Genomic DNA, 21,339 nt, shown 5'->3' with positions numbered 1-21,339 from the left:
TATTGGCCACTTGGATATCCTCTTTGTGAAGTGCCTGGCCTAGCCTTTTGGGGGTCAGTTAACTAGAGCCACAAGAATGCTGGGTAGCACAGCACCCCAAATAAGCACTGATTCTCATGATCTGAGTCTGCAGGTCACCGCAGAGGCGCTGACGTAGGCTTCAGGGTGCTGAGTCTGCTGGGTGGGGCTCCCCTGTGCAGTTGGGCTCAGGCTGCCCCAGGTCGGTTCACTCTGGGGTCTAGCTAACGGGCGGTGCCTCCAGTGGGGAGCTCTTCTCCTGGTGATGAAGAAGGGCAAGCCCCACACCCAAGCCCCTGTCAAGGGGCTGCTTTATCGTGCCCCCAACGTTCATTGGCCAGAGCAAGTCACATGGCCAAGCCCACTCTCGGTGGGATAGGGAGGGGGATACCCTGCCGCCAAGGAGAGGGGAGTGAATATTTGCCAAACAAACCAAATTATAGCACTGGTATTTTGGGTATTTTTTAAACGGCCTCATGTGGTTCTCGTGTCCTGCTAGGGCTATGAACCATTGACCTACAGTCACACTGCACGTCAGCCAGTCAAAACAAAAAACAGGCTTAGTTGAGGTTACTTCATTTCCTAAAACCAGTTGATTCAACCAAAGTTCATTTCTCCCTGAGGCACTTTTTTGTAAGGGAGGGAATTCACATGGCAAATTACTGTCATGATTGATTTTAACTAGATCATGCATACTGAAGCGGCAGGCCCATGTCTGATTTATCTCCAACATTCTCAGCCCTAGCACAGCACAGAGATGAGGCGAGATGCTGGCATAGGATGTTGTTGGATAACTGGAAGGAAGGAATGTAAGCACTGTTGTGTAAACCCCCTGAAGTCAGGGATATTTGTCCCTTGGTATCATTGTTGTGTCACCAGTGCTTAGAGGAGTGCAGGACACAAAGTAGGCGCTCACTAAGTAATCTCTCGGTTAATGAAGCATGCATGCATGTGTAGACAAGCTGTCTGGAATGGAAAAATGAATGGTGGATGAGTGGATGGTTGGTTGGGTAGATAGAGGTATGGATGGATGGATGGATGGGGGGTGGATGGATAAATGGACAGGTAGGTGGGCAGATAGATCAGGGGATGGATAATGGCTGGATGGATGGATGATCAGGTCACTGGGTAAATGGACAGATGTGGATGGGTAAATGGGTGGATAGTAGACAGGTGGACACATGGGAGAATGAATAAATGGAGAGGAGGGTGAATGATTGGCTGGATAGTGAGAGAGGTGAGTAGATTGGTGAGTAGATGAGTGGATGGATAGATGTGTAGATGAATGGTGGCTGGGTGGTCCAAATGACAACATGAATGGATAAAAACTGATTGTGAGCTTGCCAGAGGAAAGCACAGCATTCTCTGTTGCTAAACATAACTCTTGCGAAACTGTTAGTGACCAGGATGGTTTTGGTCTCCTCACAGGGCTTTCTGATTTGCCACTTCCTCCTCCTCTCGGAGTGTCTCTTCTGGGGGCCAAGGTGAGAGGTGAGAGAGGATGACCACAGAGATCAGCGCTCGGGGCAGACAGCGTGCCATTGGGCATGAGGAATACAGCCTATATAGCAGCCTGAGTGAGGATGAGCTGGTCCAGATGGCCATCGAGCAGAGCCTGGCTGACAAGACTCGGGGCCCAACCACTGCTGAGGCCACTGCGTCCACGCGTGTCAACCGCCAACCTGCCCATTTCTACCCATGGACCAGGTGAGCGAGGAGAGGCCAACTAGGGCACCTGTAAGGTGCAGCTCCCAAACACTGTTAACCCAAGACCGAAGTCTCCTGGTCTGTGAGGTGCATTTTTACACCTTAATGACTTACATTTGTTATCTAAACCCTTCTGAGCTTTGGTGGTGCCGAGCACTGCGGTAGGTGCTCTACCCACTTCACCTCGTTTAACCCTCTTGAGGACCTTCCAGGAGGCTCTGTGCTATATTCCCATTTTATAGACGAGGAAACTGAAGCTCAGGGCTAGTAACTAGTCGGCAGTTGCACAGCTGGTAGATGGTGTTGCAGAGACTGGAACGATCTGGTTGCAAAGTGCATGGCTTGGCTTTGTACCCCTGGCTTTATGTTTGAATGCGGTGGAGCTGATGTTCCGAGTCCAAGCAGAGCTCCCAGTCCTATCTAGGCAGCCTCCCTGGGAAAACAGGGCTGAGAAGCAAGTGACATCTGCCCAGCAAAGCCACCCTACCTCCTCGCGCTGGCTCCCGCATCTCAGCGTGACCTCATCATGCCAGTGGCAGGACCACCTAGGGCAGCCCCGTGTTGTGCCCAGAGAAATAGGACGCAAGCCACACCTTCAGTAACATATGCAATTTTGAATATCCTAATAGCCACGCTAACAAGTAAAGGCAAACAGGTGAAATTAATTTAGGTCTCAAATATTATCATTTCCACATGTCATCAATATCAAGTCTTTGGAATCCAGTGTGTATTCTGCACTCACAGAACATCTCAATTCAGACTAGACGCATCTCAACAGCTCACTAGCCACATGTGGCCAGTGGCTACGGTCCTGGACAGCGCAGATCCAGGGGGTACCTTCTGTGTAGGAGGCGGGAGCCCAGAGAGGTAATTAAGCATTGGATCTTAAAATGCTTTTAGAAAGGAAATATATACATTTAAAAACGCTTTTGTTCATCACTGAGTCCAAGTCAAGTATGTATTTGGGGGTGGGTGGCTGAGGGAAGGGAGTTGCTGGATGAGTGTGTTCTGTGGCCTTGGGACCTGGGCCTCAACTCTGATCGTCTCCAGCCACCAGCTGACTTGCTATGTGGCCTTGGGCAAGTCCCTTAAGCTCTCTCGGCAACACACAGACCATCTCTAATGTCCAGTCCCAGCTGACAGTGATGAAGGTGGGTGGCTGTGCATCCCAGCCCTGTCCCCTGATGATACCCACCGGGCGTTCCCCAAGTGACTTTAACCCTTGCTGAGGCTGGACCTCCTCTGCCAGGCAGATGGGGCAAAAGCCTGGGATGCCCCACACCGAGCAGCCCCTTCTAAAAGGGAAGGCAGGTAGCCTCCTTGGGTGGCTGGAGGAAATAGGAAGGCTCCAGGTTACTGAGTTGCCCCTGAGGGGGTCCCATTCTGGAACCCAGCCTGAGAAACAGAAGCGAGGATGCAGAGCCAAGGACTCTTCATGGCCGGTGCTCTGGGAGGCCCTGGTTCCTCTTCTGGCTGCTTCAGCCTCAGTCAGACCACAAGTTCCTCTTTCTCAGGAGGAGATCAGATAGAGAGAAGAGCATCCCCCCACCCTGGGGCATCTGCAGCCTTCTCCCCAGTGTGGGAGCCTCCCGGGGAGTCCTGGGGACACTTACATTAGCACCGAGTTGGGCTCATGAGATCCGGGTCCTGACCTCTTCCTTCCTCTGGTGGGTGAGGAAGTAGAGACCCAACATGGGATGCAAACATTTACCAGCCTCCTGAGAAAAAAGCTCTCACAGAGAAGGAAAATGACTTACCTAGAGTCGTGCAGCCCTCACCTAAATTCCAGGCACAAGTAATGTAGGGTACGGGGTTCAACGTGCATCTTCTCACTCTGGATGTGAGCTGAAACCTCCCCGATTCAGTTCTGCCCTTCCATCTCTGGAAGAAGATGGGCCCTGCTGGGGGAGCCGATCCCTCCTCCCCCAGATGCACACCGAGGGCTTCCCATATGCCCCGCACACAGCCACTCAGTTAATCCTTAAGCCACGCAACGAGGCCATTTCTGTGCCCGTTTTATGCACGTGCACTCCACGGGGCCAGAAACAGAAGCAATGTCTGCCCCCGCCTCTGAAGTTCAGACACATAACCGGCTCTGCCCATACTGCAAAGGTCTCTTTCTATTCCTCTGCCCCCTCCACGTGGAAGTGGGTTTGGGTCTCATTTCAGCCACCTCGTAGCCACAGAGATTGAGGGTCCCCAGCGACAAGAGACACACCAGCTCATGCTCACGTTCCCAGATGCGGCATTTCAGAAAGTACAGGACCCGATAGAGTCCTTTGTCCCTTTCATCCCCACATATCACAGTTTCCATCCAAAGACCCAGAGCAGGTTTAGGAACAGGACATCATACACATCCCAGGGGCTGTCTTAGATTTCATGTCACCTCCTCAGCAAATCCTGCCTGACCACCATCCCAGGTCAGGCAGGTCGCCCCTTCGCTCTCTTGGTGGGGCGGTTTCCTTCATCACCCCAGCTTACAGTTTCTGTGTATTTGTTTCGAGGCCTCACCCATCTTCCTTCCTGTGAAGCCTCCCGTCTACCACACAGCGCTTGGCCCTCAGCAAACACTAAATAGCTCAGTGAGTGAATAATGAGTGAATAAAGGAATGTGAATGAAGAGGCGGCAGAGTAGAGAGGAAAGAGAAGAGGGCTTGGAGGTTTGAGTCCTTCCTCTGTCACTTACTGGCTGTGTGACCTCAGGCAAGTTACTTAACCTTTCTGAGCCCCAAAGGCTTATCCTTAAAGTGGCAACAACAGAACCTTGCTTAGCCCAGCTTGCAGTGTTCTTATGCAAAGCACGTAGAATGCTGGTGCTTCCCTCACACCCCACAGCTTCAATCGACCTCCCCCTACCTCCTCCCTGAGCACCCCGAGTGCCCACACCATGACTGCCTCTGTTTTATAGACAAGCCTTCGTGTCACTCTAGGAAGGCATTATTTGGCCTCTTGAGAGGGTCCCCAACTATACTATATGAGCTCTTTGGGGACAGGAAGCAGATATTTCTCACTTTTATATCCCTAGTGCCTGGCAAAGAGCCTGGATCACTGTAGGTGCCCAAGACATGTTTTTAGGCAAATAAATGCATTTTGAAACCAATAAAATGCTCTACAAATATAATTTATTGTTATCTTGTGACCAAAATGGCAGCTGTAGACATAAAGGTCAACTGAGCCTTGGGGATCCTAGACATGAAAGCCAGATCAGCATCCCAGAGGAAATATAATGTGCCCTTCTAAAGCCATTTTTTCCAACTTGCTTCTCTCCCACCACAATGTAAGAGATGAAGTCGGAAACATGCACAGGGATCATCTGCCAAGCCTTGGCCCACTAAGAGAGAGCTCCCTGAAAGGCAGACCCAATTTCCCATCCCATAGAGAAGGAGGGTTCATGCAGTCGGGAAATAGGGAGCCCAAGATTACACTGATGGCGGACCAGCCAGAGTGGGCCCAGAAAGCTGGGTCTACCCAGTCTTTAAACTTCTGAATTTTTTTAAGGTTACATTTCTAAGAAGACAAAGGAGGAAAGCATGAAGTAGGGACTTGTTTGGGTTGATGTGTGCACAGCTGCAAATAATTCAAGTTGAGCCGCCCACACCTACCATGTTCTTATGATGAGCAAGTTGCCTTCCTGGCACCTGGATGTGAATCAGGCCTCACCCCTACCCTCCCCAAGTTTGCTGTCTAACGAGGGTCCCAGATGTACATAATGACCCAACAGGAAGGGCTCAGCAAAGAGGCTTGCCTCAGTTTCAGAGGGACACAGAGCAGGTCGATTCACTTAGTTGAGCAGGTGGGCTGTGCCGGATGAACAGGAGTTCACTAAGCAGGTTAGAGGAAGCAAACCTCTGAGCCTCAGTTTCCTCTTCTGCAAAAGGGAGCCAATTATGTCTCCTTCACAGAGTAGACCAGAGGATGAAAGGAAATGCTTTGTGCCATGTACCTCTGTCACAAGGCTGGGCACATGGCAAGCACCCAACAAATCCCAGGTATGGATGGGGAGCAGAAGTTGCTGCAGTCTGGAATTCACGTTCTCCTCTACATGGGACTCCTCTCTGGCTGGCCCAGAAAGAATGGTTTGGCCAGCAGGTGGGAGGCTGATTCCAGAGACCCGCGGGAATGGGGGTGGAGGCGGCTGGACCACGTGAGCTCTTCCTCTTTTCACCTGGGAGGGCTGGGGGCTGCTTCTCCGGGAATTTGAGGTCCTGCCACGGCACCGCACAAAACCGAGTTTACCATTTGGGCTCTTACCCCTTGGAAGGCTTTTGTTTGTTTTGTTTCATTTATTTAAGTGTATCACGTGTCTGCTGTGTGCCCAGTGCTGTACTTGAGTCCTGTATTGCTGTAGGCTTAGCGTGAGGACAGGAGGAGGGGACAAATAGAAGGTGGCAGGCGTGGGGCAGACTCTTGTATTCCTTAGCTGTCTCCCCCTTTAAGAGGCCTGCTTCCTTCCGGTGTTCAGCCAGGTCCAGCCCAATTTTATGCCCTTCCTGGGGCTGGCGGCTCACTGAGAAGTTAGGGGGCTTTTGTCCTCGTAGCCCCACTCCCCACTGGCACCGAGCTTGACCCGTGTCTGGAGTAGGGGCCAGTTGGACTCCAGGACAGGGCTGTTGGGAGCTGGGTGACAGTGATGCACTCTCAACACCCCCCGCCCTGGACCTGCCCGCCCACATGAAGGACCGGAGCCCTACCTGGGCCTCTTCTAGGGCATGACCCGTGCCCACATCCTGCCAGGTTCCTCTCACCTCTGATGACTCAGCCCCGGGGGTTTTCTCTGCTGGGAATGCCCCTGCTCAGGGCCGAGGGGGAGTGGGGCCTGCAGCCTGGACAGGACTAGGACTCACTCCCCCTCTAGCGTGAGGCTCCGCACTCAGGGCTCTGGGCACCTGCCCTACCTGCCCCTAAAGCCAAGTTAACACCCACTGCAGGGCGCCCAGGGGAGACCTTGCTCTGTCCCCACCGCCTATCCTGCGGCCTATGGCTGTCTGTGTCCTTGTTTCCCACCCCACTGGCCTCTGGACATCTGAGATTTGCATCTCAGGCACTAGCACAAGTCTTGGGACACCCCCGCTCCCCCCAGCAGGGACTGGGGAGCTCTTGTTGCACGGAACTCGGTCTGTCTGCTTCCTCCTCTGCGAAGCGGGAACAACACAGCCCCTGCCTGCCTCCAGCTGGTGGGGAGGCTGGAAGTGAGGCCATGCCCTGCACGGTGGGGAGGGACATCCCCGTCACCACTGCTGTCACCCCCCACCCTTGCCGGCACCCTGTTGTTGTTGTTATTTGGCCATTAGAGACAGTCCTGGTTTTAGGGTGGTGTGACGCATTTTTATGGGTGCTTGTCACCTTGCTAGAAACATCCTAACAACAGTAAGTGACAGGAGGCCACACACATGGGCCATGGCGCGGGTGGCCGGACCCCGGGATCCTGTGCGGCCTGAGACCCAGGGCTTCGTCAGGACCACGGGAGGAGGGACTGCGAGCTGGGCCTGGCCCAGGCTGCCTTCCACCACCCGCAGCACGCTCCCCGTTCCGGGGGGTGGAGAGGGGCCTCGGCGGGGCCAGGCTTTGCGCCCCCCTCCCCAGGATGTGGTCTCTTAGATCTGCCTGACACGCAGCTCCCATGTGAGCTCATTTCAGCTAAGGCTTCACAGCTACCACGGCGGTGAGGAAAACCCCGCTCTGGTCCCCCCTGCGCACCTTGCAAATGGGGAAACCAAGGCACAGTGCGGGGCAGGGGCTTGTTCTAAGTCGCAGGGCCTGTCAGAATGGAGACCTTCGAGCGGGAGGGAGGATGAAGAGGCGGGAAGACCCCAGGCCTGTGGGGCAGGGCTGGCGTCAGGAGCTCTGCAGACAGACACGTAGGCCTCTGCTCGGCTCACTTCCCAGCTGCAGCTGCGTGTGAGCCCGGGGCCGTGACCCACCTCTCGGGGCCTCAGTTTCCCCGTCTCTAAAGACGGGGATGTTGGCACCCACTCTAGAGGACTAACGAGTGCGCTCACGCAGGTGTTGTGCTCAGGCTAGTGGTGCTCAGGAGGAGGTTGCTGGTCGCAAGGGGACGGAGAGGGGACAGAGGAAGGCAAGTACAGGATGAGGATGGTGAAGGGGGCCGGACTGGGGGGTCCCCCCGCCCCCAGATGGCTGAAGCAAAGGAGAGCATGTTCTTTCCTTCTCTGCTCACTCACCCCTTCCCCCATGCCCTGGCCCTTGCAGAGGGCTCCGTCTTGGAAGAGCATGGGTCCTTGTCAGGGTCACAGTTCTGGCACCTCCAAACACCACCGGTAGCAATGTCCCCCTCAATCCCACGGGGCACCCCTGCAGGGTACAGGACACCAGGCCAGGCCTGCTGGGGTGTCTGTGGCACCAGGGACTGAGCTGCTACAAGTGTGGTCGGCACGGGCCACATGCCCCGTCCTCACAGTCACCCCCATCAGTCAGCTATGTGGAGTGGCCACCACACCTCCTTTCACCCCTCCCATCCTCACCAGAGCCCGAGGGGGTGGGAAACTGAGGTTCAGAGAAGCAAAATAATGAGACAATTAACGGTGGACGTGTGCCGAGCAGCCCTGTGCCCGGACGCCAGCTGAGCTCACCGGCTCTAGCCTCCTCGGTCTTCCCACACCGGGCTCTACAGGGAACTAAAGCCCAGAAAAGTTCAACCTGTCTGATGTCCCATGGCCAGGATATGCCAGAGTCTAGATTTGAACCCGTGTCCGTCTGACTCCATGCCCTGGCCGTGACGGCCGTTTGCTCTAACTTCCCTACCGTTCGTTCCTGCCCCTGGGATGGCAGGACCCTCTAACGGGGACCTGGCCAGGTGGAGGTGCAAGTACAGACCTGGTCTGGCTTCCCAGTTATGCTCCCCTGTCCCCCGCACCTCCAAGAACCTCTTGCCCATCCCCGTTGGGACCCAGCCTGGCCGGCCCAGGACTGAGCCCCTTTCATCCTGGGACCTGCTGCTGACCCCTTCTCGCATCCTCCCGGGTGAAGAATGTCACCTTGCTTCCTATCTGCCTCCCGCGTGGTTGGCTGGGGAGGGGGCCTAGGGGTGGGGATGAGGTTAACCTCATTGTTGTCTTATATGGTCATTTAAATCTCCCAGGGCTTCCTCCAAGGGCCAAAAATAATCCAGAGACACAGCAGCTGTGTCCAGCACACAAGAGAGGACCGGCCATCTGCTTTGGTTCAGAGCCCTGTGTCTGTCCGTCAGTCTCTCCCCTCGCTAGCCCTCCATCCCTGATCCTGCCTCCGGCCATGACCCGCTTCTCATATGCAGAGTATTTTTTCCTCTTCCACTCCTGCCCTGCACCCTCCAGGTCGACTGTGCCTCCCGAGAACCCGCCCGCCTCGGCCCCCAAGGGCCTGTTCCAAGGGGTCATGCAGAAATACAAGAACTCCCAGCTGGCGTAAGTGACCCCCGGCCCGGGCCCCGAGACTGCCCAAGTTCACCCTTCCAACTAGGGTTAGTGGGGGGTGGGGAGTGGGAAGCAGGCCCACAGGCCCCAAGAAGGGGGGCATTCCAGAGGGACCTCCCAGGCACACCCCTCCCAGGTGTGTCCCCCTGAGCCCCAGCTGCTCCTGCTGATCTGGGCTTTGCGCTCACAGACTCATCTCCTCAAGGAACTGTCAGCCAGGCCTGTGCCTGTGATTTACACCGCCATGCCCCCGGAGTGGGCCCCGGGGGATGGCGCAGCCCCCTGGGAGACGGCCCCAGGACCCCAGAGGCTCAGAGGAGCTTAGAGCTGAAGCTGATGAGTCAGCCACGCATTCTATTTACCTCAGTTTCCCCCATGCGTCACCGTGGGGGTATTGGAGCATATCCACAACGCTCACACCCATGGGTTTTGTTTTGCCTCATTGCCTTTATTTGCTCTGTGCCAGGTGGTAAAATCCAGAATTAATCCGAGCTGCAGGAGGGGTTCTGTTTGCCTGGCCCCAGGGTGCCGGGCTAGCTGCGTCCCCCTTCTCTGCTCCCCTGTATTAACCCCAGAAGCAGCTAAAAGCAAAAGAGGGGCCCCATCGCAGGAACCCCTATTTCCTCGCTCCAGTTATGTTGCAGAGAGGGGATGAGGCAATTGGCCAGTGTTCTGTGTCTCTTCCCAGCTCTTTTCAAACTCTGCCGCCCCCACTTCCTTGGTGCTGCGGGTGGAATTCTGACAGTCTGGAAAAGGGGGACCCAGGCTCTGCTCTCAGCGCTGCTGCCCCTTCCTGTGTGGCTGCCTGGGAGTCGCTGTCCCTCTCTGAATCTCCCTTCTCTGCGAGACAAGGTTGGAGAGGACAGAGTGGCCTCTTGGGTCCCGTCCAGCTCCTTAGTCTCGGACGGTGTGACGCCCCCAGCAGCTTCCCCCACCCTCGGGGCGGGGCTTGGGCTGAACTCACAGAGCTTCAGGGTCTGTGCCCCAGAGCTGGATGAGACCCAAGGTGGACAGCAGGTCCCGGGAGTGTTCTCACGCACTGCGCACCAACCCCCCAGGCCACAAAAACAGCCAGCCCTCCGCTCTTCCACTTCAGCCGGGGCCCCACAGGAGACCTTCCGGGGGAGACAGGATACATACCCACTGGGGCTTCTCCTGACACCAGCAGGGGCTGCTCTGGCCGCTTGGAAGAAGACCCCATCAAGGTGGTAGTGATGGCGTTGATGGGGGCTTCAGGGCTTATCTGGTCAGTTACCCATCGTGCTCGCGGGTCTGTAACTTAACCAGCATCTGTGCTCTGAAGCTATTAATAACCAGAGAGGCTGAGAGTCAGGAGGAAGTGCCGCTCACCACGGAGGAAGCAGCTGGGAGGGTAAAGGGGCTGGCTGTGTAGACCCTTGGGGCCTATCCTGGCCCCTGATGTGGGTGAGGGCCCTGGGAACAACACCTGCCTCTAGTCTCACCTCCATCTGGAAAATGGGACCACTTATGCAGAACATTCCCCAGGAGTAGATCTAGGAATCACAGCGGTCCTGGTCCTCACTGATTCTAGGATGGAGGGAAGGGAGCTCAGTGCATGCATGCATGAATGAATGAATGAACAAAGTAGCAAAGAAGTTTTCATTCGCATTAGCCCTGAAATCTTTTTTTGATATTCAGAAGTTTTAATTGTGAAGCCTTCAAATTTATTAATCCTTCAAGTATATAAGTCTTTCAGCAGCTAAACGTTCTGGGGGTGAGGATAAAGGGTGAGGAGCAAAGGGGGGGTTGGGAAGACCCCAGAGAGATGCTCGCTGGAAAGAGCCCCCCCTCTGAGGGACTCTGGTCTCAGAGCTGCTTGAAGGGCAAACTGGCCCCATAGGTCAAGGTTCTTGGTAAACGCTGGAGCACTGTGCTGAAACCTGCCGCAGGGTTAGCTATCCATCCCTTTGGAGATTGGCACTGCATGCCCGCATCCTCGTGGTAGAAATGGTCTTGGTGTAACCTTAGATGCAGCCCTGCAAGCCGCAGGGACAGAGGGGTTCCCTAATTCTCTTTTGGCCACCAAGGAGCTCTGTCTAAAAGAGACCCCCGGTTTCCATCTGTGGAAGTGAATGAGCTTGCCATGTTTCAGCCCGTTTCTTATAGACTTTCCCTGCAGGGTGCCCACTTGGAGCTAAGGGCATGGAAGTGCCCCAGATCTAGGAATGCTCACGGGGGGACCAAACACTGGCAAGGCTTGATCAGAGCCCCCACAGTGACTTTTATAGGCCAGTATGTCCTCCAAATGCTCAAAGGAGGCAATTGCGAAGAATGTTTTGAGCAAGATATTTTATTTCATTTTTTAAAAGATTTATTTATTTGAGAGAGAGAAAGAGATTATGAGCAGGGGGAGGGGTAGAGGGAGAAGCAGGCTCCCTGCCTGAGCATGGAGCCCGATGCGGGGCTCAATCCCAGGACCCTGAGATCATGACCTGAGCTGAAGGCAGACACTTAAAGGACTGAGCCACCCAGGTGCCCCTGAGCAAGATATTTTAAAAATTCCCAAAGAAACAAGCAAAATGCTCATAGGGGAGAGGCCATCATTTTGGAAATAGAAGGAAATAAAAGAAATGAAGGAGTGAAGTAATTGTTGGGGTGCCTAGGTTCTGAATATTTCCCTCCCTCCCATCCCCCCTTCCTTCCTTCCTTCTTTCCTCCCTCCCTCTCTCCCTTTTCCACTTTCTCTTTCTCTTTCTTTTTCTTTCTTTCTCTTTCTTTCTTTCTTTTTCTTTCCTTCCTTTTCTTTCTTTCTTTTTCTTTCTTTCTTTCTTCCTACAAATATTTATTGAGCACTTATGGACCAGACACTGAGCTGAGCCCTGAGAGTGAAATCATGAGAGAAGAAAGAAAGAAAGAAATGAAGACCCTGTTCCTGTCTTCTTGGAACTCAGTCCAGTGGGGGGACAGACAGTAGTCAAACAACCATTCAAAGACTTGTAAAGGCCAGCAGTTACATGAGGGCTTCTGACGAGAGGCAGAGAGAGGCTGACCTGGGCCCCCAGGCTGAGGGTGACAGGCCTGAGGAAGCTGTGATGGATAGCTGATGGACGGATAAGCTGGAGGGCCCAAGGTCAGGGCCAAGGTCGGGGCCGAGTTCCAGGGCACACCCATGTGGGTTAGGAAGGGTTACTCTCCTTATTGAGGAGGGCACTGGCTGCAGGGGGCCTGAGCAGCTGTTCCAGACCAGCAGGGGCAAGCAGGACCGAGTGGTCCCACGGCCAGCACTGCCCCCGGCCACCAGTCGTCCTGCTTCTCTGGGAGACAGGCTGCCCGGCCCCACCTCTGCCCTGCTCTGGTCTTGAGGAGTGAGTGACCCGGCCCTTGCTGTCACAGGCCTGTGGACCCCGTGCTGAAGGCCATCAAGGAAGGGGACGAAGAGGCCTTGAAAGCGATGATCAAGGCGGGGAAGAATCTCGCAGAGCCCAACAAGGAGGGCTGGCTGCCCCTGCATGAGGCGGCCTATTACGGCCAGCTGAGCTGCCTGAAGGCCCTGCAGCAAGGTGAGGCGGCGGCTCCGGGAGCAGCCAGAGGCGGGAGCAGGACCCAGGGCAGAGGCTCCTTCCTTCTGGAGCTTTGTGTTCTTGGCCCCACAGATCTTGGTGGGGGTGGTGGAACACGGCAAGGTTATCACCCCCACCGCAGAGTTAAAATCACCAAGCTGGGAGAAGAAAGTGACTTGTCCCCACCCACCCGGCTGCCACCTCTCTAGGCCTCTCGGGACAGGAGAGCCTAATTCCTAGAAAAGGAATGCGGGAGGGCTCACTTTTTGGGAGAGCCACTGCCAGCTTGTTCCAGAATGTTCCAGGGACTGATGTGGTGTGGAAAATACCACAGCTGTGCCTGTGCCCTGCCAAGGCCGTCCCCCACAGCTGTGGGAACCTGGGCAAACCCTCTCCGAGCCTCAGCTTCCCCCCAAGCCAGATGTATATGGATAACACTTGCAGACAGGAGTTAGCTCTGCCCTGAGGCAGCGTGAACCCCAGACAGCCCACCACCATATGCTAGGGCAGAAATAGCTGTATGAGACAGAGCTTCTGGCCCTGGCTGGTGGGAGTGTAAGGGAAGGACAGAGTCATTCAGAGAGGGAGGGGGCTCAACCACGGAAGGCTTCCTGGAAGAGGCGGCATCTGAGCTGAGTTAATAAGACTGGGAAGCTGAAACAGCCCTGTGAAAGCAACTGAGTCCAGGGCCGAGAGGATGGATGGTAAATTTAGGTGGATGCCACACATGTCTGTCGTTGGAAATTGGGGTTACCTTTGTGTTGGGGAGGAGGGGGTATTTTCCCCCTTCATGAACTTCCCGTCTGTTTTCCCCAGCATACCCAGGAGTCATCGACCAGCGCACCTTGCAGGAGGAAACGGCCCTTTACCTGGCGACGTGCAGGGGACACCTGGACTGCCTCCGATCTCTGCTCCAGGCTGGGGCTGAGCCTGACATCTCCAACAAGTCCCGAGAGACACCGCTCTACAAAGGTGAGCCCCCCCAGGGTGGGCTTCTCTGGGGAAGGCTCCAGAGAGTAGGTGGGCAACTGGGAGCCTTGCCCACCCCCAACACACCCCAGCCAGGGGTCTCCTTTGAAGGGGCAGCCTCGTTCAGGTGTATAACTTGTATAATTGAGTCGTTCATTCATGCACCTACTCGGGCCATACATCCCAAGTCCTCCCATGGGCCAGGCACACTGAAGAGCGCTGAGGGCCTTAGAAACAAAAAGATACGATCTGTGCCCATGCGCTCTCCCGGCCCAGTGAGCACTGACACATAGACAACATAACAACCAGCTAATGGCAGCAGAGAGCTCAGCACGGTGCACGTGGGAGCATGGGGGAGGACTCTAATGCTGGGGGTGAGCCCCCACAAAAGGGGGTGCCTGAGCTGAGCTGGAACAGGCGGGAGTTAGCAGCTGAACAAGTAACAGCAGAGGCAGAGGCAAAGAGGTATGAAAGAAAATGTGTACCTCTGCGATGTTTTAAAAACCTGGAAACTCCTAGCTCATTCAATACATCATCCAAGGACATTGGCATCTCTAGCAAGTGCCCAGAGTCAAAATCTGAATGATCATAATAGTGGGCACTTACTGAGTGTTTACTATGTGCCAGGCGCTGTTCTTTAACTTAACCCTAATATCCACCTATGTATGAGACAGGCACTACATGGGAGGTATCCCCATTTTATGGAGGAGGACCCAAGGCATAGAGACATGGAACGAGGCACCCAGGATCCCACATACTCCAGCAAGGGGCAGACCTGGGCTTTGAACTCAGGGAGTTCTTTGCCAGCCACACACGCTGAGCTATGACATTATGAAGCATTCAGATCATGCATACATGCTTAAGCAATCAGCCCTGGGGCTTACAAATATGATAGGACCTTTACACCTTGAAACACTACAGAAATCCCTGATTTACCCATGTGCCTGGTATCCAGTACCTGGAACATTCCAGGGGAAGCAGGAACCGGGTAGCTGGTAACTGGGTCCACTGCACACCGGAGGTCGAAGTGTCTCTCAGAAGCCACATCTTCCTGGACACCAGAGCCATCACCTGGAGACACAGTTGTCCCAGAGAGAGCTCCCGAACACTGGGCAATTCTCAGCCACAGCTTAGGCCCTGGTGCTGCATGCAATCCTCCCATGTGCCAAGCACCGTGCTAGAGCGTTCCACACACCGCCTCACCCGGTGCTCCCACAGGGTCCTCTCAGGAAGGTTTTGTGATCTCTGGTTTACAAGGCTTTGAGGGTAGGGAGCTTTGCCTGGGGTCCCTTCTCGTGCTCACCCCTGACCGACTCGAAGAAGTGGTGAGTTTGGACGAGAGCCCAGCCTCCCTGGTGATAACCCTGGGCCAGGGCCAACGGTGCATTTAGGTTCTAGAAAGCAAGGAGGCTTAACAGGCAGGTTTGAGCAGCTCGAGAAGACTTGATGAGCTGTACTCAGAAGACATATGTTACTTCAATTTAAGTGAGTAGCCTTTGAGGAAGGGTTTCGAGCAGGAGTATGACAGCCCCCTCCCCCTCTTCTGACCCTGTCAATGTGCAGGACTCAAGTAGGTAGCATTGAAGAGGGAAACGAGTTAGGGACACCCTGGAACCCCCCCAAGGGACAGAGACTCTGGACCTGACTGCCTGAGCTTGAATCCCTGTTCTGTCACTATCTGTGTGACCTTGGGCAAGTCGCTTAACTTTTCCGTGCCTCATCTTCCTCCTCTGTGAAAAGGAATAATACCACGATATCCTTCGAGGGTGATTGGGAGAATTCTATTAGCTGGTTGTGTAAGGTGCCTGGCTCATAATCAGTGCTAGATACATCAGCAAGTCTTATTGCTATTAGGATTGCTATTATTTTAGGTGTATTTCCTGGGTAAAACGCAGGGACTGGACCTCAGTACAGACCCAGTGGGTGTTTGTCGAATGAACGGCTGACGGGACTGAATGGCTGAATGGACAAATAAGTGAGTGAAGTCTCGGCGGCCAGGTCCTGCCCGGGCCCTGCTGACCTCTGGCTTCTCCCTGGGCACAGCCTGCGAGCGCAAGAACGTGGAAGCCGTGCGGATCCTGGTGCAGCACAACGCGGACACCAACCACCGCTGTAACCGAGGCTGGACAGCGCTGCATGAGTCTGTTTCTCGCAACGACCTGGAGGTCATGGAGATCCTGGTGAGCAGAGGCGCCAAGGTGGAATCCAAGAATGCCTACGGCATCACCCCCTTGTTCGTGGCGGCCCAGAGTGGGCAGCTGGAAGCCCTGAGGTTCCTGGCCAAGTACGGTGAGTGCTAAGGGCCCCTGGGTCACGTAGCACAGCTGGGAGGGGCACAGCTGGGTAGGACCTCAGAGGTCCAAGGGGAGGCAAGTTGAGGTGTCACCTTGTGGACACACCCCGATCGAGTGATAGTACCTTCTCGGAACGCTGTGTTGAGAGGGATTCAGAGGCTGTCTCTGGGCTCCGTGGGAGACGTGTAGTGATCGACCAGTGATGCCTGCAATGAGACCAAACCTGGGGCGGGGGTGGGGGGTGGGGGTGGGGAATGGCCCACGTGCCACCTGTTTGTCATCTCTAATCTAGCCCAACATCCTCATTTTACAAATGAGGAATCTGAGGCCCAGCAAGGGGAAGTGACTTCCTGACAGTCTGTAGCGAATTAGTGGTGGAACGAGCCAGACTCTTGGTCTCCTGACACCTCAACCACTTCCCTCTCCACCGTGTCACACTTCAAGGCCACAAGGAACCTCGGACAACATTTAGGTCACCTTCTCATGTTACAGATGACGAAACCAGGGACCGGGATGGGAAAGTGATTTGTCCAAGTTCACACCGCAAAGTAGGGGAAGAGGTGGGATTTGAACCCGGGTCCTGGCACTCTTTGCCTGGGGAAAAGTCTTAGTCACTTAACAGGAGAAAACAAAATACCACTGCCTGCATTATGAACAGAATACACCCCGAGACATTTTTTTGACTAAAGAGCATCGTTATTCTGTTCTTCCCCGAGAACACCTTTGATTTCTTTCCTCTCTCTCCATGGGGAGTGAGCCTCCCTCTCTAGCAACACAGGGACCAGGAGTAAAGCCCGACAGACCCCCAGGCTGAGCTGAAGTGATTTGTTGAGGACCTGCTGTGTGCTAAACACTGTTGAACAGGAACACGGATCCAATGGGGTTTTCCCACAGCCGTATGAGGTGGGCAGCGTCCTCATCCCATTCAGCAGATGAGGAGACTGAGGCTCAGAGAGGTTAGATGATTGGTCACAATCAGAGCCTGGATTCCGGCCGCAAGCCTCTGACTCCAAACGCCTCTTGCGCTTTGCCACGCCACCGCGGGCCTCGAGAATTACCAGCGTGGGACTCTGCTTGGATAAACACCCGCTTCCCCAGCACGTGCCTAAGCAGTTGGGAAAACAAATCCAGGGCACGTCCTTGCAGCCGGGGACAACTCTGGACTGACCAGCTTGAGAACAAAGGGGCCCAGGCAGTGTCCTGGGAGCCCAGGCAAGGAGGCTGGGCAGAGGGCGGGGTGCTCAGCCGGCAAGAGGAACGAGCCAACTCCAAACATCTGTCCAGCTCTCCTGCCGATGGCCTGAGTCAGGGTCTGCTCCCTTTGTGGGCTGAGTCCACTTTCAAATCCAAATATTTTTCTGGTGAGAGCAGGCAGCTTTGCTGGCGGGGTCCAGGCTTCCAGGGAGCCTGACTTCAAGAGCCTGGACCTATTGGCCGACTTTCCCGCAGGGTGGAGAGTGAAGCCAGCCTCTGTGCCCGGGTCCCTCCATCCCGGAGGACTGGCCTTTGGGGAGCACCTTGTCTGTGCCGGGCACTGTGCCGGGAGATTGTCTTAGTCCGTCCGGGCTGCTATAAGAGAACACTGTGGACTGGGGGGCTTCCAGAGCACAGGTAGTTATTTCTCACAGTTCCAGAGGCTGGGAAGTCCCAGATCAAGGTGCCGGCAGATCTGTTGTCTGGTGAGAGCCTATCTCTAGTTCATAGACAGCCTGGGTCTCCTACTGGGTCTTCATATTGTGGAAGGGGCCAGGCAGCTCCTGGGGGTCTCTTTGGGAAGGGCACTAATCCCATTCAGGAGCACAACTGCACCCTCATAACCTTCGCACCGCCCAAAGGCCCCACCTCCTAACACCATCGCACGGGGGATTTGGTTTCAACATATGAATTTTGAGGGGACACAAACAACCAGTCCATAGCAGATATTTACGTATTTTATCTTATTTATGCCTCAAAGTAACCCTGATTAGTAGGTACTATTATTCCCAGTCAACAGATGAGAAAACTGAGGCCCCCGAAGGCTGCCCGAGGCCACAGGCCTTTGCAAGCCACGAAACAGAAACTTCCGCTGGCTCTTGCTGCTCACAAAAGCCTGTGCTCTTTCCACTAGACCAGAGTCAGTTATCAAAATTGAAAATTACCAGAAAGCCTGAGATAAGCAGAATGCCCAGGCAGAGCACAGCTGTGGTTAACAGATGCTTGGGATTTCAGCCCCTACTGACACTTCACTGCTGTCCCCGCTCTATCTCCATCCAGAATAAGGAGGGACTGGTGAAGAGACTGTACCTCTTTTTGCAGAGAAACCCATGGGTCTCTCCCTTACCAGCAAGAGATGGAGAAGATGTAGGAGATGAGGCTGATGGAGCCTGTCCCTGGCTCGATTCCTCACCTCCCAGCATGCTCTTGTGCCCTCTGCAGAGGGGACTGGAAGCAATCCCTCCTTACTCCTTGCCACGGAAGGCAGAGAAGAACAAATCCCAATTAGTAAAGTTCTTGGGGCCTTTCCTTATTAGGGGGCTCTGCACGCTCCTCGAGCCAGGGGGCTTCCTCAGGGCAGGGCCTGGGTCACTTTCACATGGAGCAAGGGTGAAGAGCATGGCCTCTGCCATCAGATCATCTGTTGGGGCCTCCACTGTCAGACTATCTGGGTTCAAGTTTGGGTCTGCACTTATGAGCTGGGTGGTCTAGGGCACGTGGTGTAGGTGCTCTGTGGCTCAGTGTCCTTGTCTGCCACATGCCAGTGAGAGCTGTGACCGATGGCACGAGCTATGTTGTGGATTCAAAGAGAGAGCACCCGTCACGCAGGGTGCTTGGCACGTAGTAAGTGCTCAGTAAATGCCAGCATCGTCGAGGCAGGCTTTTGCTTCTAAGAGGCCCCCTGCGTCTCAGTTGCAGACGGGAGCTGCTGTTAAATGACCCCCTGTGTCACGGTGGCTGGCACAGCGCGTGACAGTGACCGCCCGCTCACTCCTCGATCTGTCTCTCCTTGGCCAGGCGCCGACATCAACACGCAGGCCAGTGACAACGCGTCCGCCCTCTACGAGGCTTGCAAGAATGAGCACGAGGATGTGGTGGAGTTTCTGCTCTCGCAAGGCGCCGATGCCAACAAGGCCAACAAGGATGGCATGCTCCCGCTGCACATCGCCTCCAAGAAGGGCAACTACAGGTCAGCCCGGGCCCTGCCACCGTGCTCCGTGGCTCCCCGCTGCTGGAGCGGGGGCTGCAAGTGTCCCGCCCACGGGACTCGGGAGGCCCAGGAGGGGTCGGGGTGGAGGGCACCTTCCAGGTAGAGAGGAGGGGACTCTCCAGCAGTTGGCAAGCTAGAGCGCGTTACATTATCAACTTACTTCATCCTCCTGACTACTGTTAACAAGCCTTTTACCAGATCTCTGGAGGTGGATCCTATTATCTACATTTCTTCAAACGAGGAAGCTAAGACACAGAGAGGTTGAGTGACTTGCCCAAGGTCACACATCTCGTAGATGGCAAGAGCTCAGCGGCTACAAATGTCCCATCTACAGGCATTGCACTCGGGGGGCCAGATATGAGTCTGGACTCGTGCCTATTCTGTTGGGGATGCAAAGATAACCTCTCAGGCAATTAGGAAGCAGGCAGAGGCTGCAGAGACTAATACGGATAGTACCAACAATACAATAACATAAAGAGTGCCAAGGATCATAGCTAGCCTTTCCTGAGCACTTACTATGTGCTGGGCACTTTGAGCAAAACAAGAGAAGCTTAAGTTCTCAGGGGGCGATCTGGTGGGCAGGACACACACACACACACACGCACACGCACACACACACATGATCGCATAACGTAATGAAAGAGCATGAAGGCTGAGCTCCATGGCAGTCCTGGAGGAGAGCGACTGGCAGGGGCTGGAGGCAGAGCTGTGCTAGACTTGGCTCGTACCAGCTCGCGGGAGCCAACTGTTCACAAGGGCAGCCTGAACTCGGCCACAGTGAGAGCATTTACACCACGGAAATTGGTGAATGCAACATTTCAGGGCCCCCTTTGCCCCCTGAGGAGCCAGCGGTTAAACATGCATCAGCACCACGGCCAGCTGATGGGCTCAGGGGAGGCTCCCCGAGGAGGGCAGAACCCCAGCTGCTCTTAAAGGGTGACAGGGCTCCGTGATACCCACTCGACCCGTGTTTTCCAAACTTTGACCATTCACACACCTCCTTCCTGATGGTAGGCATCTATAACTCTCACTGTTGAGTATATTTTCTTTTGAAGACACGTTTATTTAAAATGAACTTGTTTTCAAAAGGAAACATTCATCACACTATTAAATCACTGAAATTGCCAATTCACAATTAATAAAGAAAACATGGCACATAAAATTCCATCAAGGGCACCCCAGATGACACACTTTGGGCAACACGGCCTGCCATCAGGCAGAGAGAAGAGAGAAGGACACAGATTGTGCACGTTGAGGGGTGTCGGCTGTGTTTGAGAAGGTAGAGGGAAATGGGGATGAGAGTGACATCCCGGGGAGTGGAATGGAGACAAAGAGACAGACCCCCGAAGCCCCAGGCTCCATATACATGGCCAACCAAAGATGCCCCCCACCCCCCGTGGATATATGCACGGAGGAGACCCCTCCTTCCCTGAACCCCAGAGCAGGCTGCAAGGCACACGGACCTGGGTTTGCATTCCTGCTGAAGCCATCGGTCACGTTGCTTAACCCTTCTGAGCCTCAGTTTCCTCTTCTGTAAAATGGGGGACAGTTACACCTGCTTTATGGGGTTGTTGTTAGGACTAGTGAGGTGGATACGGAATGGAAGTAAAGCACCCCACAGAATTCCGGGCACAGGTACCCCGCAGGTCGGCGCTCACGCTCTCCTAGGTAGGAAGAGCACGTTCCATCGTTTTTCAGTTCAGCCAGTAGAGGGAAGAAAGCACCAAGTCAGGCGGTGGTGACGGGCAAGATGGGTGCTTTCTCTTCGGCCCCAGAAAGACCCAGCATCAGTCAACAAACATGGTTTATCTCAAGCATGACCCTGAGGGAGAGATCCAAAGAATGAAGGAGACGGCCCTTGGAAGTCTCCAGGCCCAGTGGATCCTCACACTTGCCTGTGCGCAGCACCATCTCTCTGGGCTATTTGCTAAATGACACATCCCAGAAACACTAAAACAGAACCTCCAGGAGGGAGGGGGCCTAAGCCTCTACCTTGGAAAAGCTCCCCGAGCCAACCAACCAGATACAGCCCATCCACACCCTTAGGGGAATCATTGATCTAATACAAGCCCTGATTTTGCAGAGGAAGGAAATGGGAAGCGGCTTACCACAGAGTGGCATCCTTCCATCACACCCGGATGCCTCAAGTGGACCCCGATGTTGGCAGTCTGGCCCCAGCTGGAGGGGCAGCTGAAGGAGCACTAGGTGTGCCTAAGGATGACCAGGGAGCAAGG

General features: G+C 54.6%; 1 protein-coding gene across 1 annotated transcript in view; it reads left to right on the top strand.

The window, feature by feature from the left end:
* The first annotated feature begins 1,448 nt into the window (after window positions 1–1,448).
* The window catches only part of ASB2 (ankyrin repeat and SOCS box containing 2), a 28,694-nt gene continuing 8,803 nt past the window's right edge, over window positions 1,449–21,339 (top strand). Inside the window, exons 1-6 of the mRNA XM_032405852.1 lie at window positions 1,449–1,725; window positions 9,039–9,128; window positions 12,492–12,658; window positions 13,475–13,630; window positions 15,671–15,916; window positions 18,913–19,084. Coding sequence (XP_032261743.1) covers window positions 1,520–1,725; window positions 9,039–9,128; window positions 12,492–12,658; window positions 13,475–13,630; window positions 15,671–15,916; window positions 18,913–19,084 — 1,037 coding nt within the window. The 5' untranslated portion in view covers window positions 1,449–1,519. The remainder of the gene's footprint in view (window positions 1,726–9,038; window positions 9,129–12,491; window positions 12,659–13,474; window positions 13,631–15,670; window positions 15,917–18,912; window positions 19,085–21,339) is intronic.

This window comes from Phoca vitulina, unplaced genomic scaffold, assembly GCF_004348235.1.
Source record: "Phoca vitulina isolate PV1807 unplaced genomic scaffold, GSC_HSeal_1.0 scaffold7, whole genome shotgun sequence".
Lineage (NCBI taxonomy): Eukaryota > Metazoa > Chordata > Mammalia > Carnivora > Phocidae > Phoca > Phoca vitulina.
The sequence above is the reverse complement of the archived record's forward strand: the minus strand, read 5'-3'. Positions and strand labels throughout refer to the sequence as shown.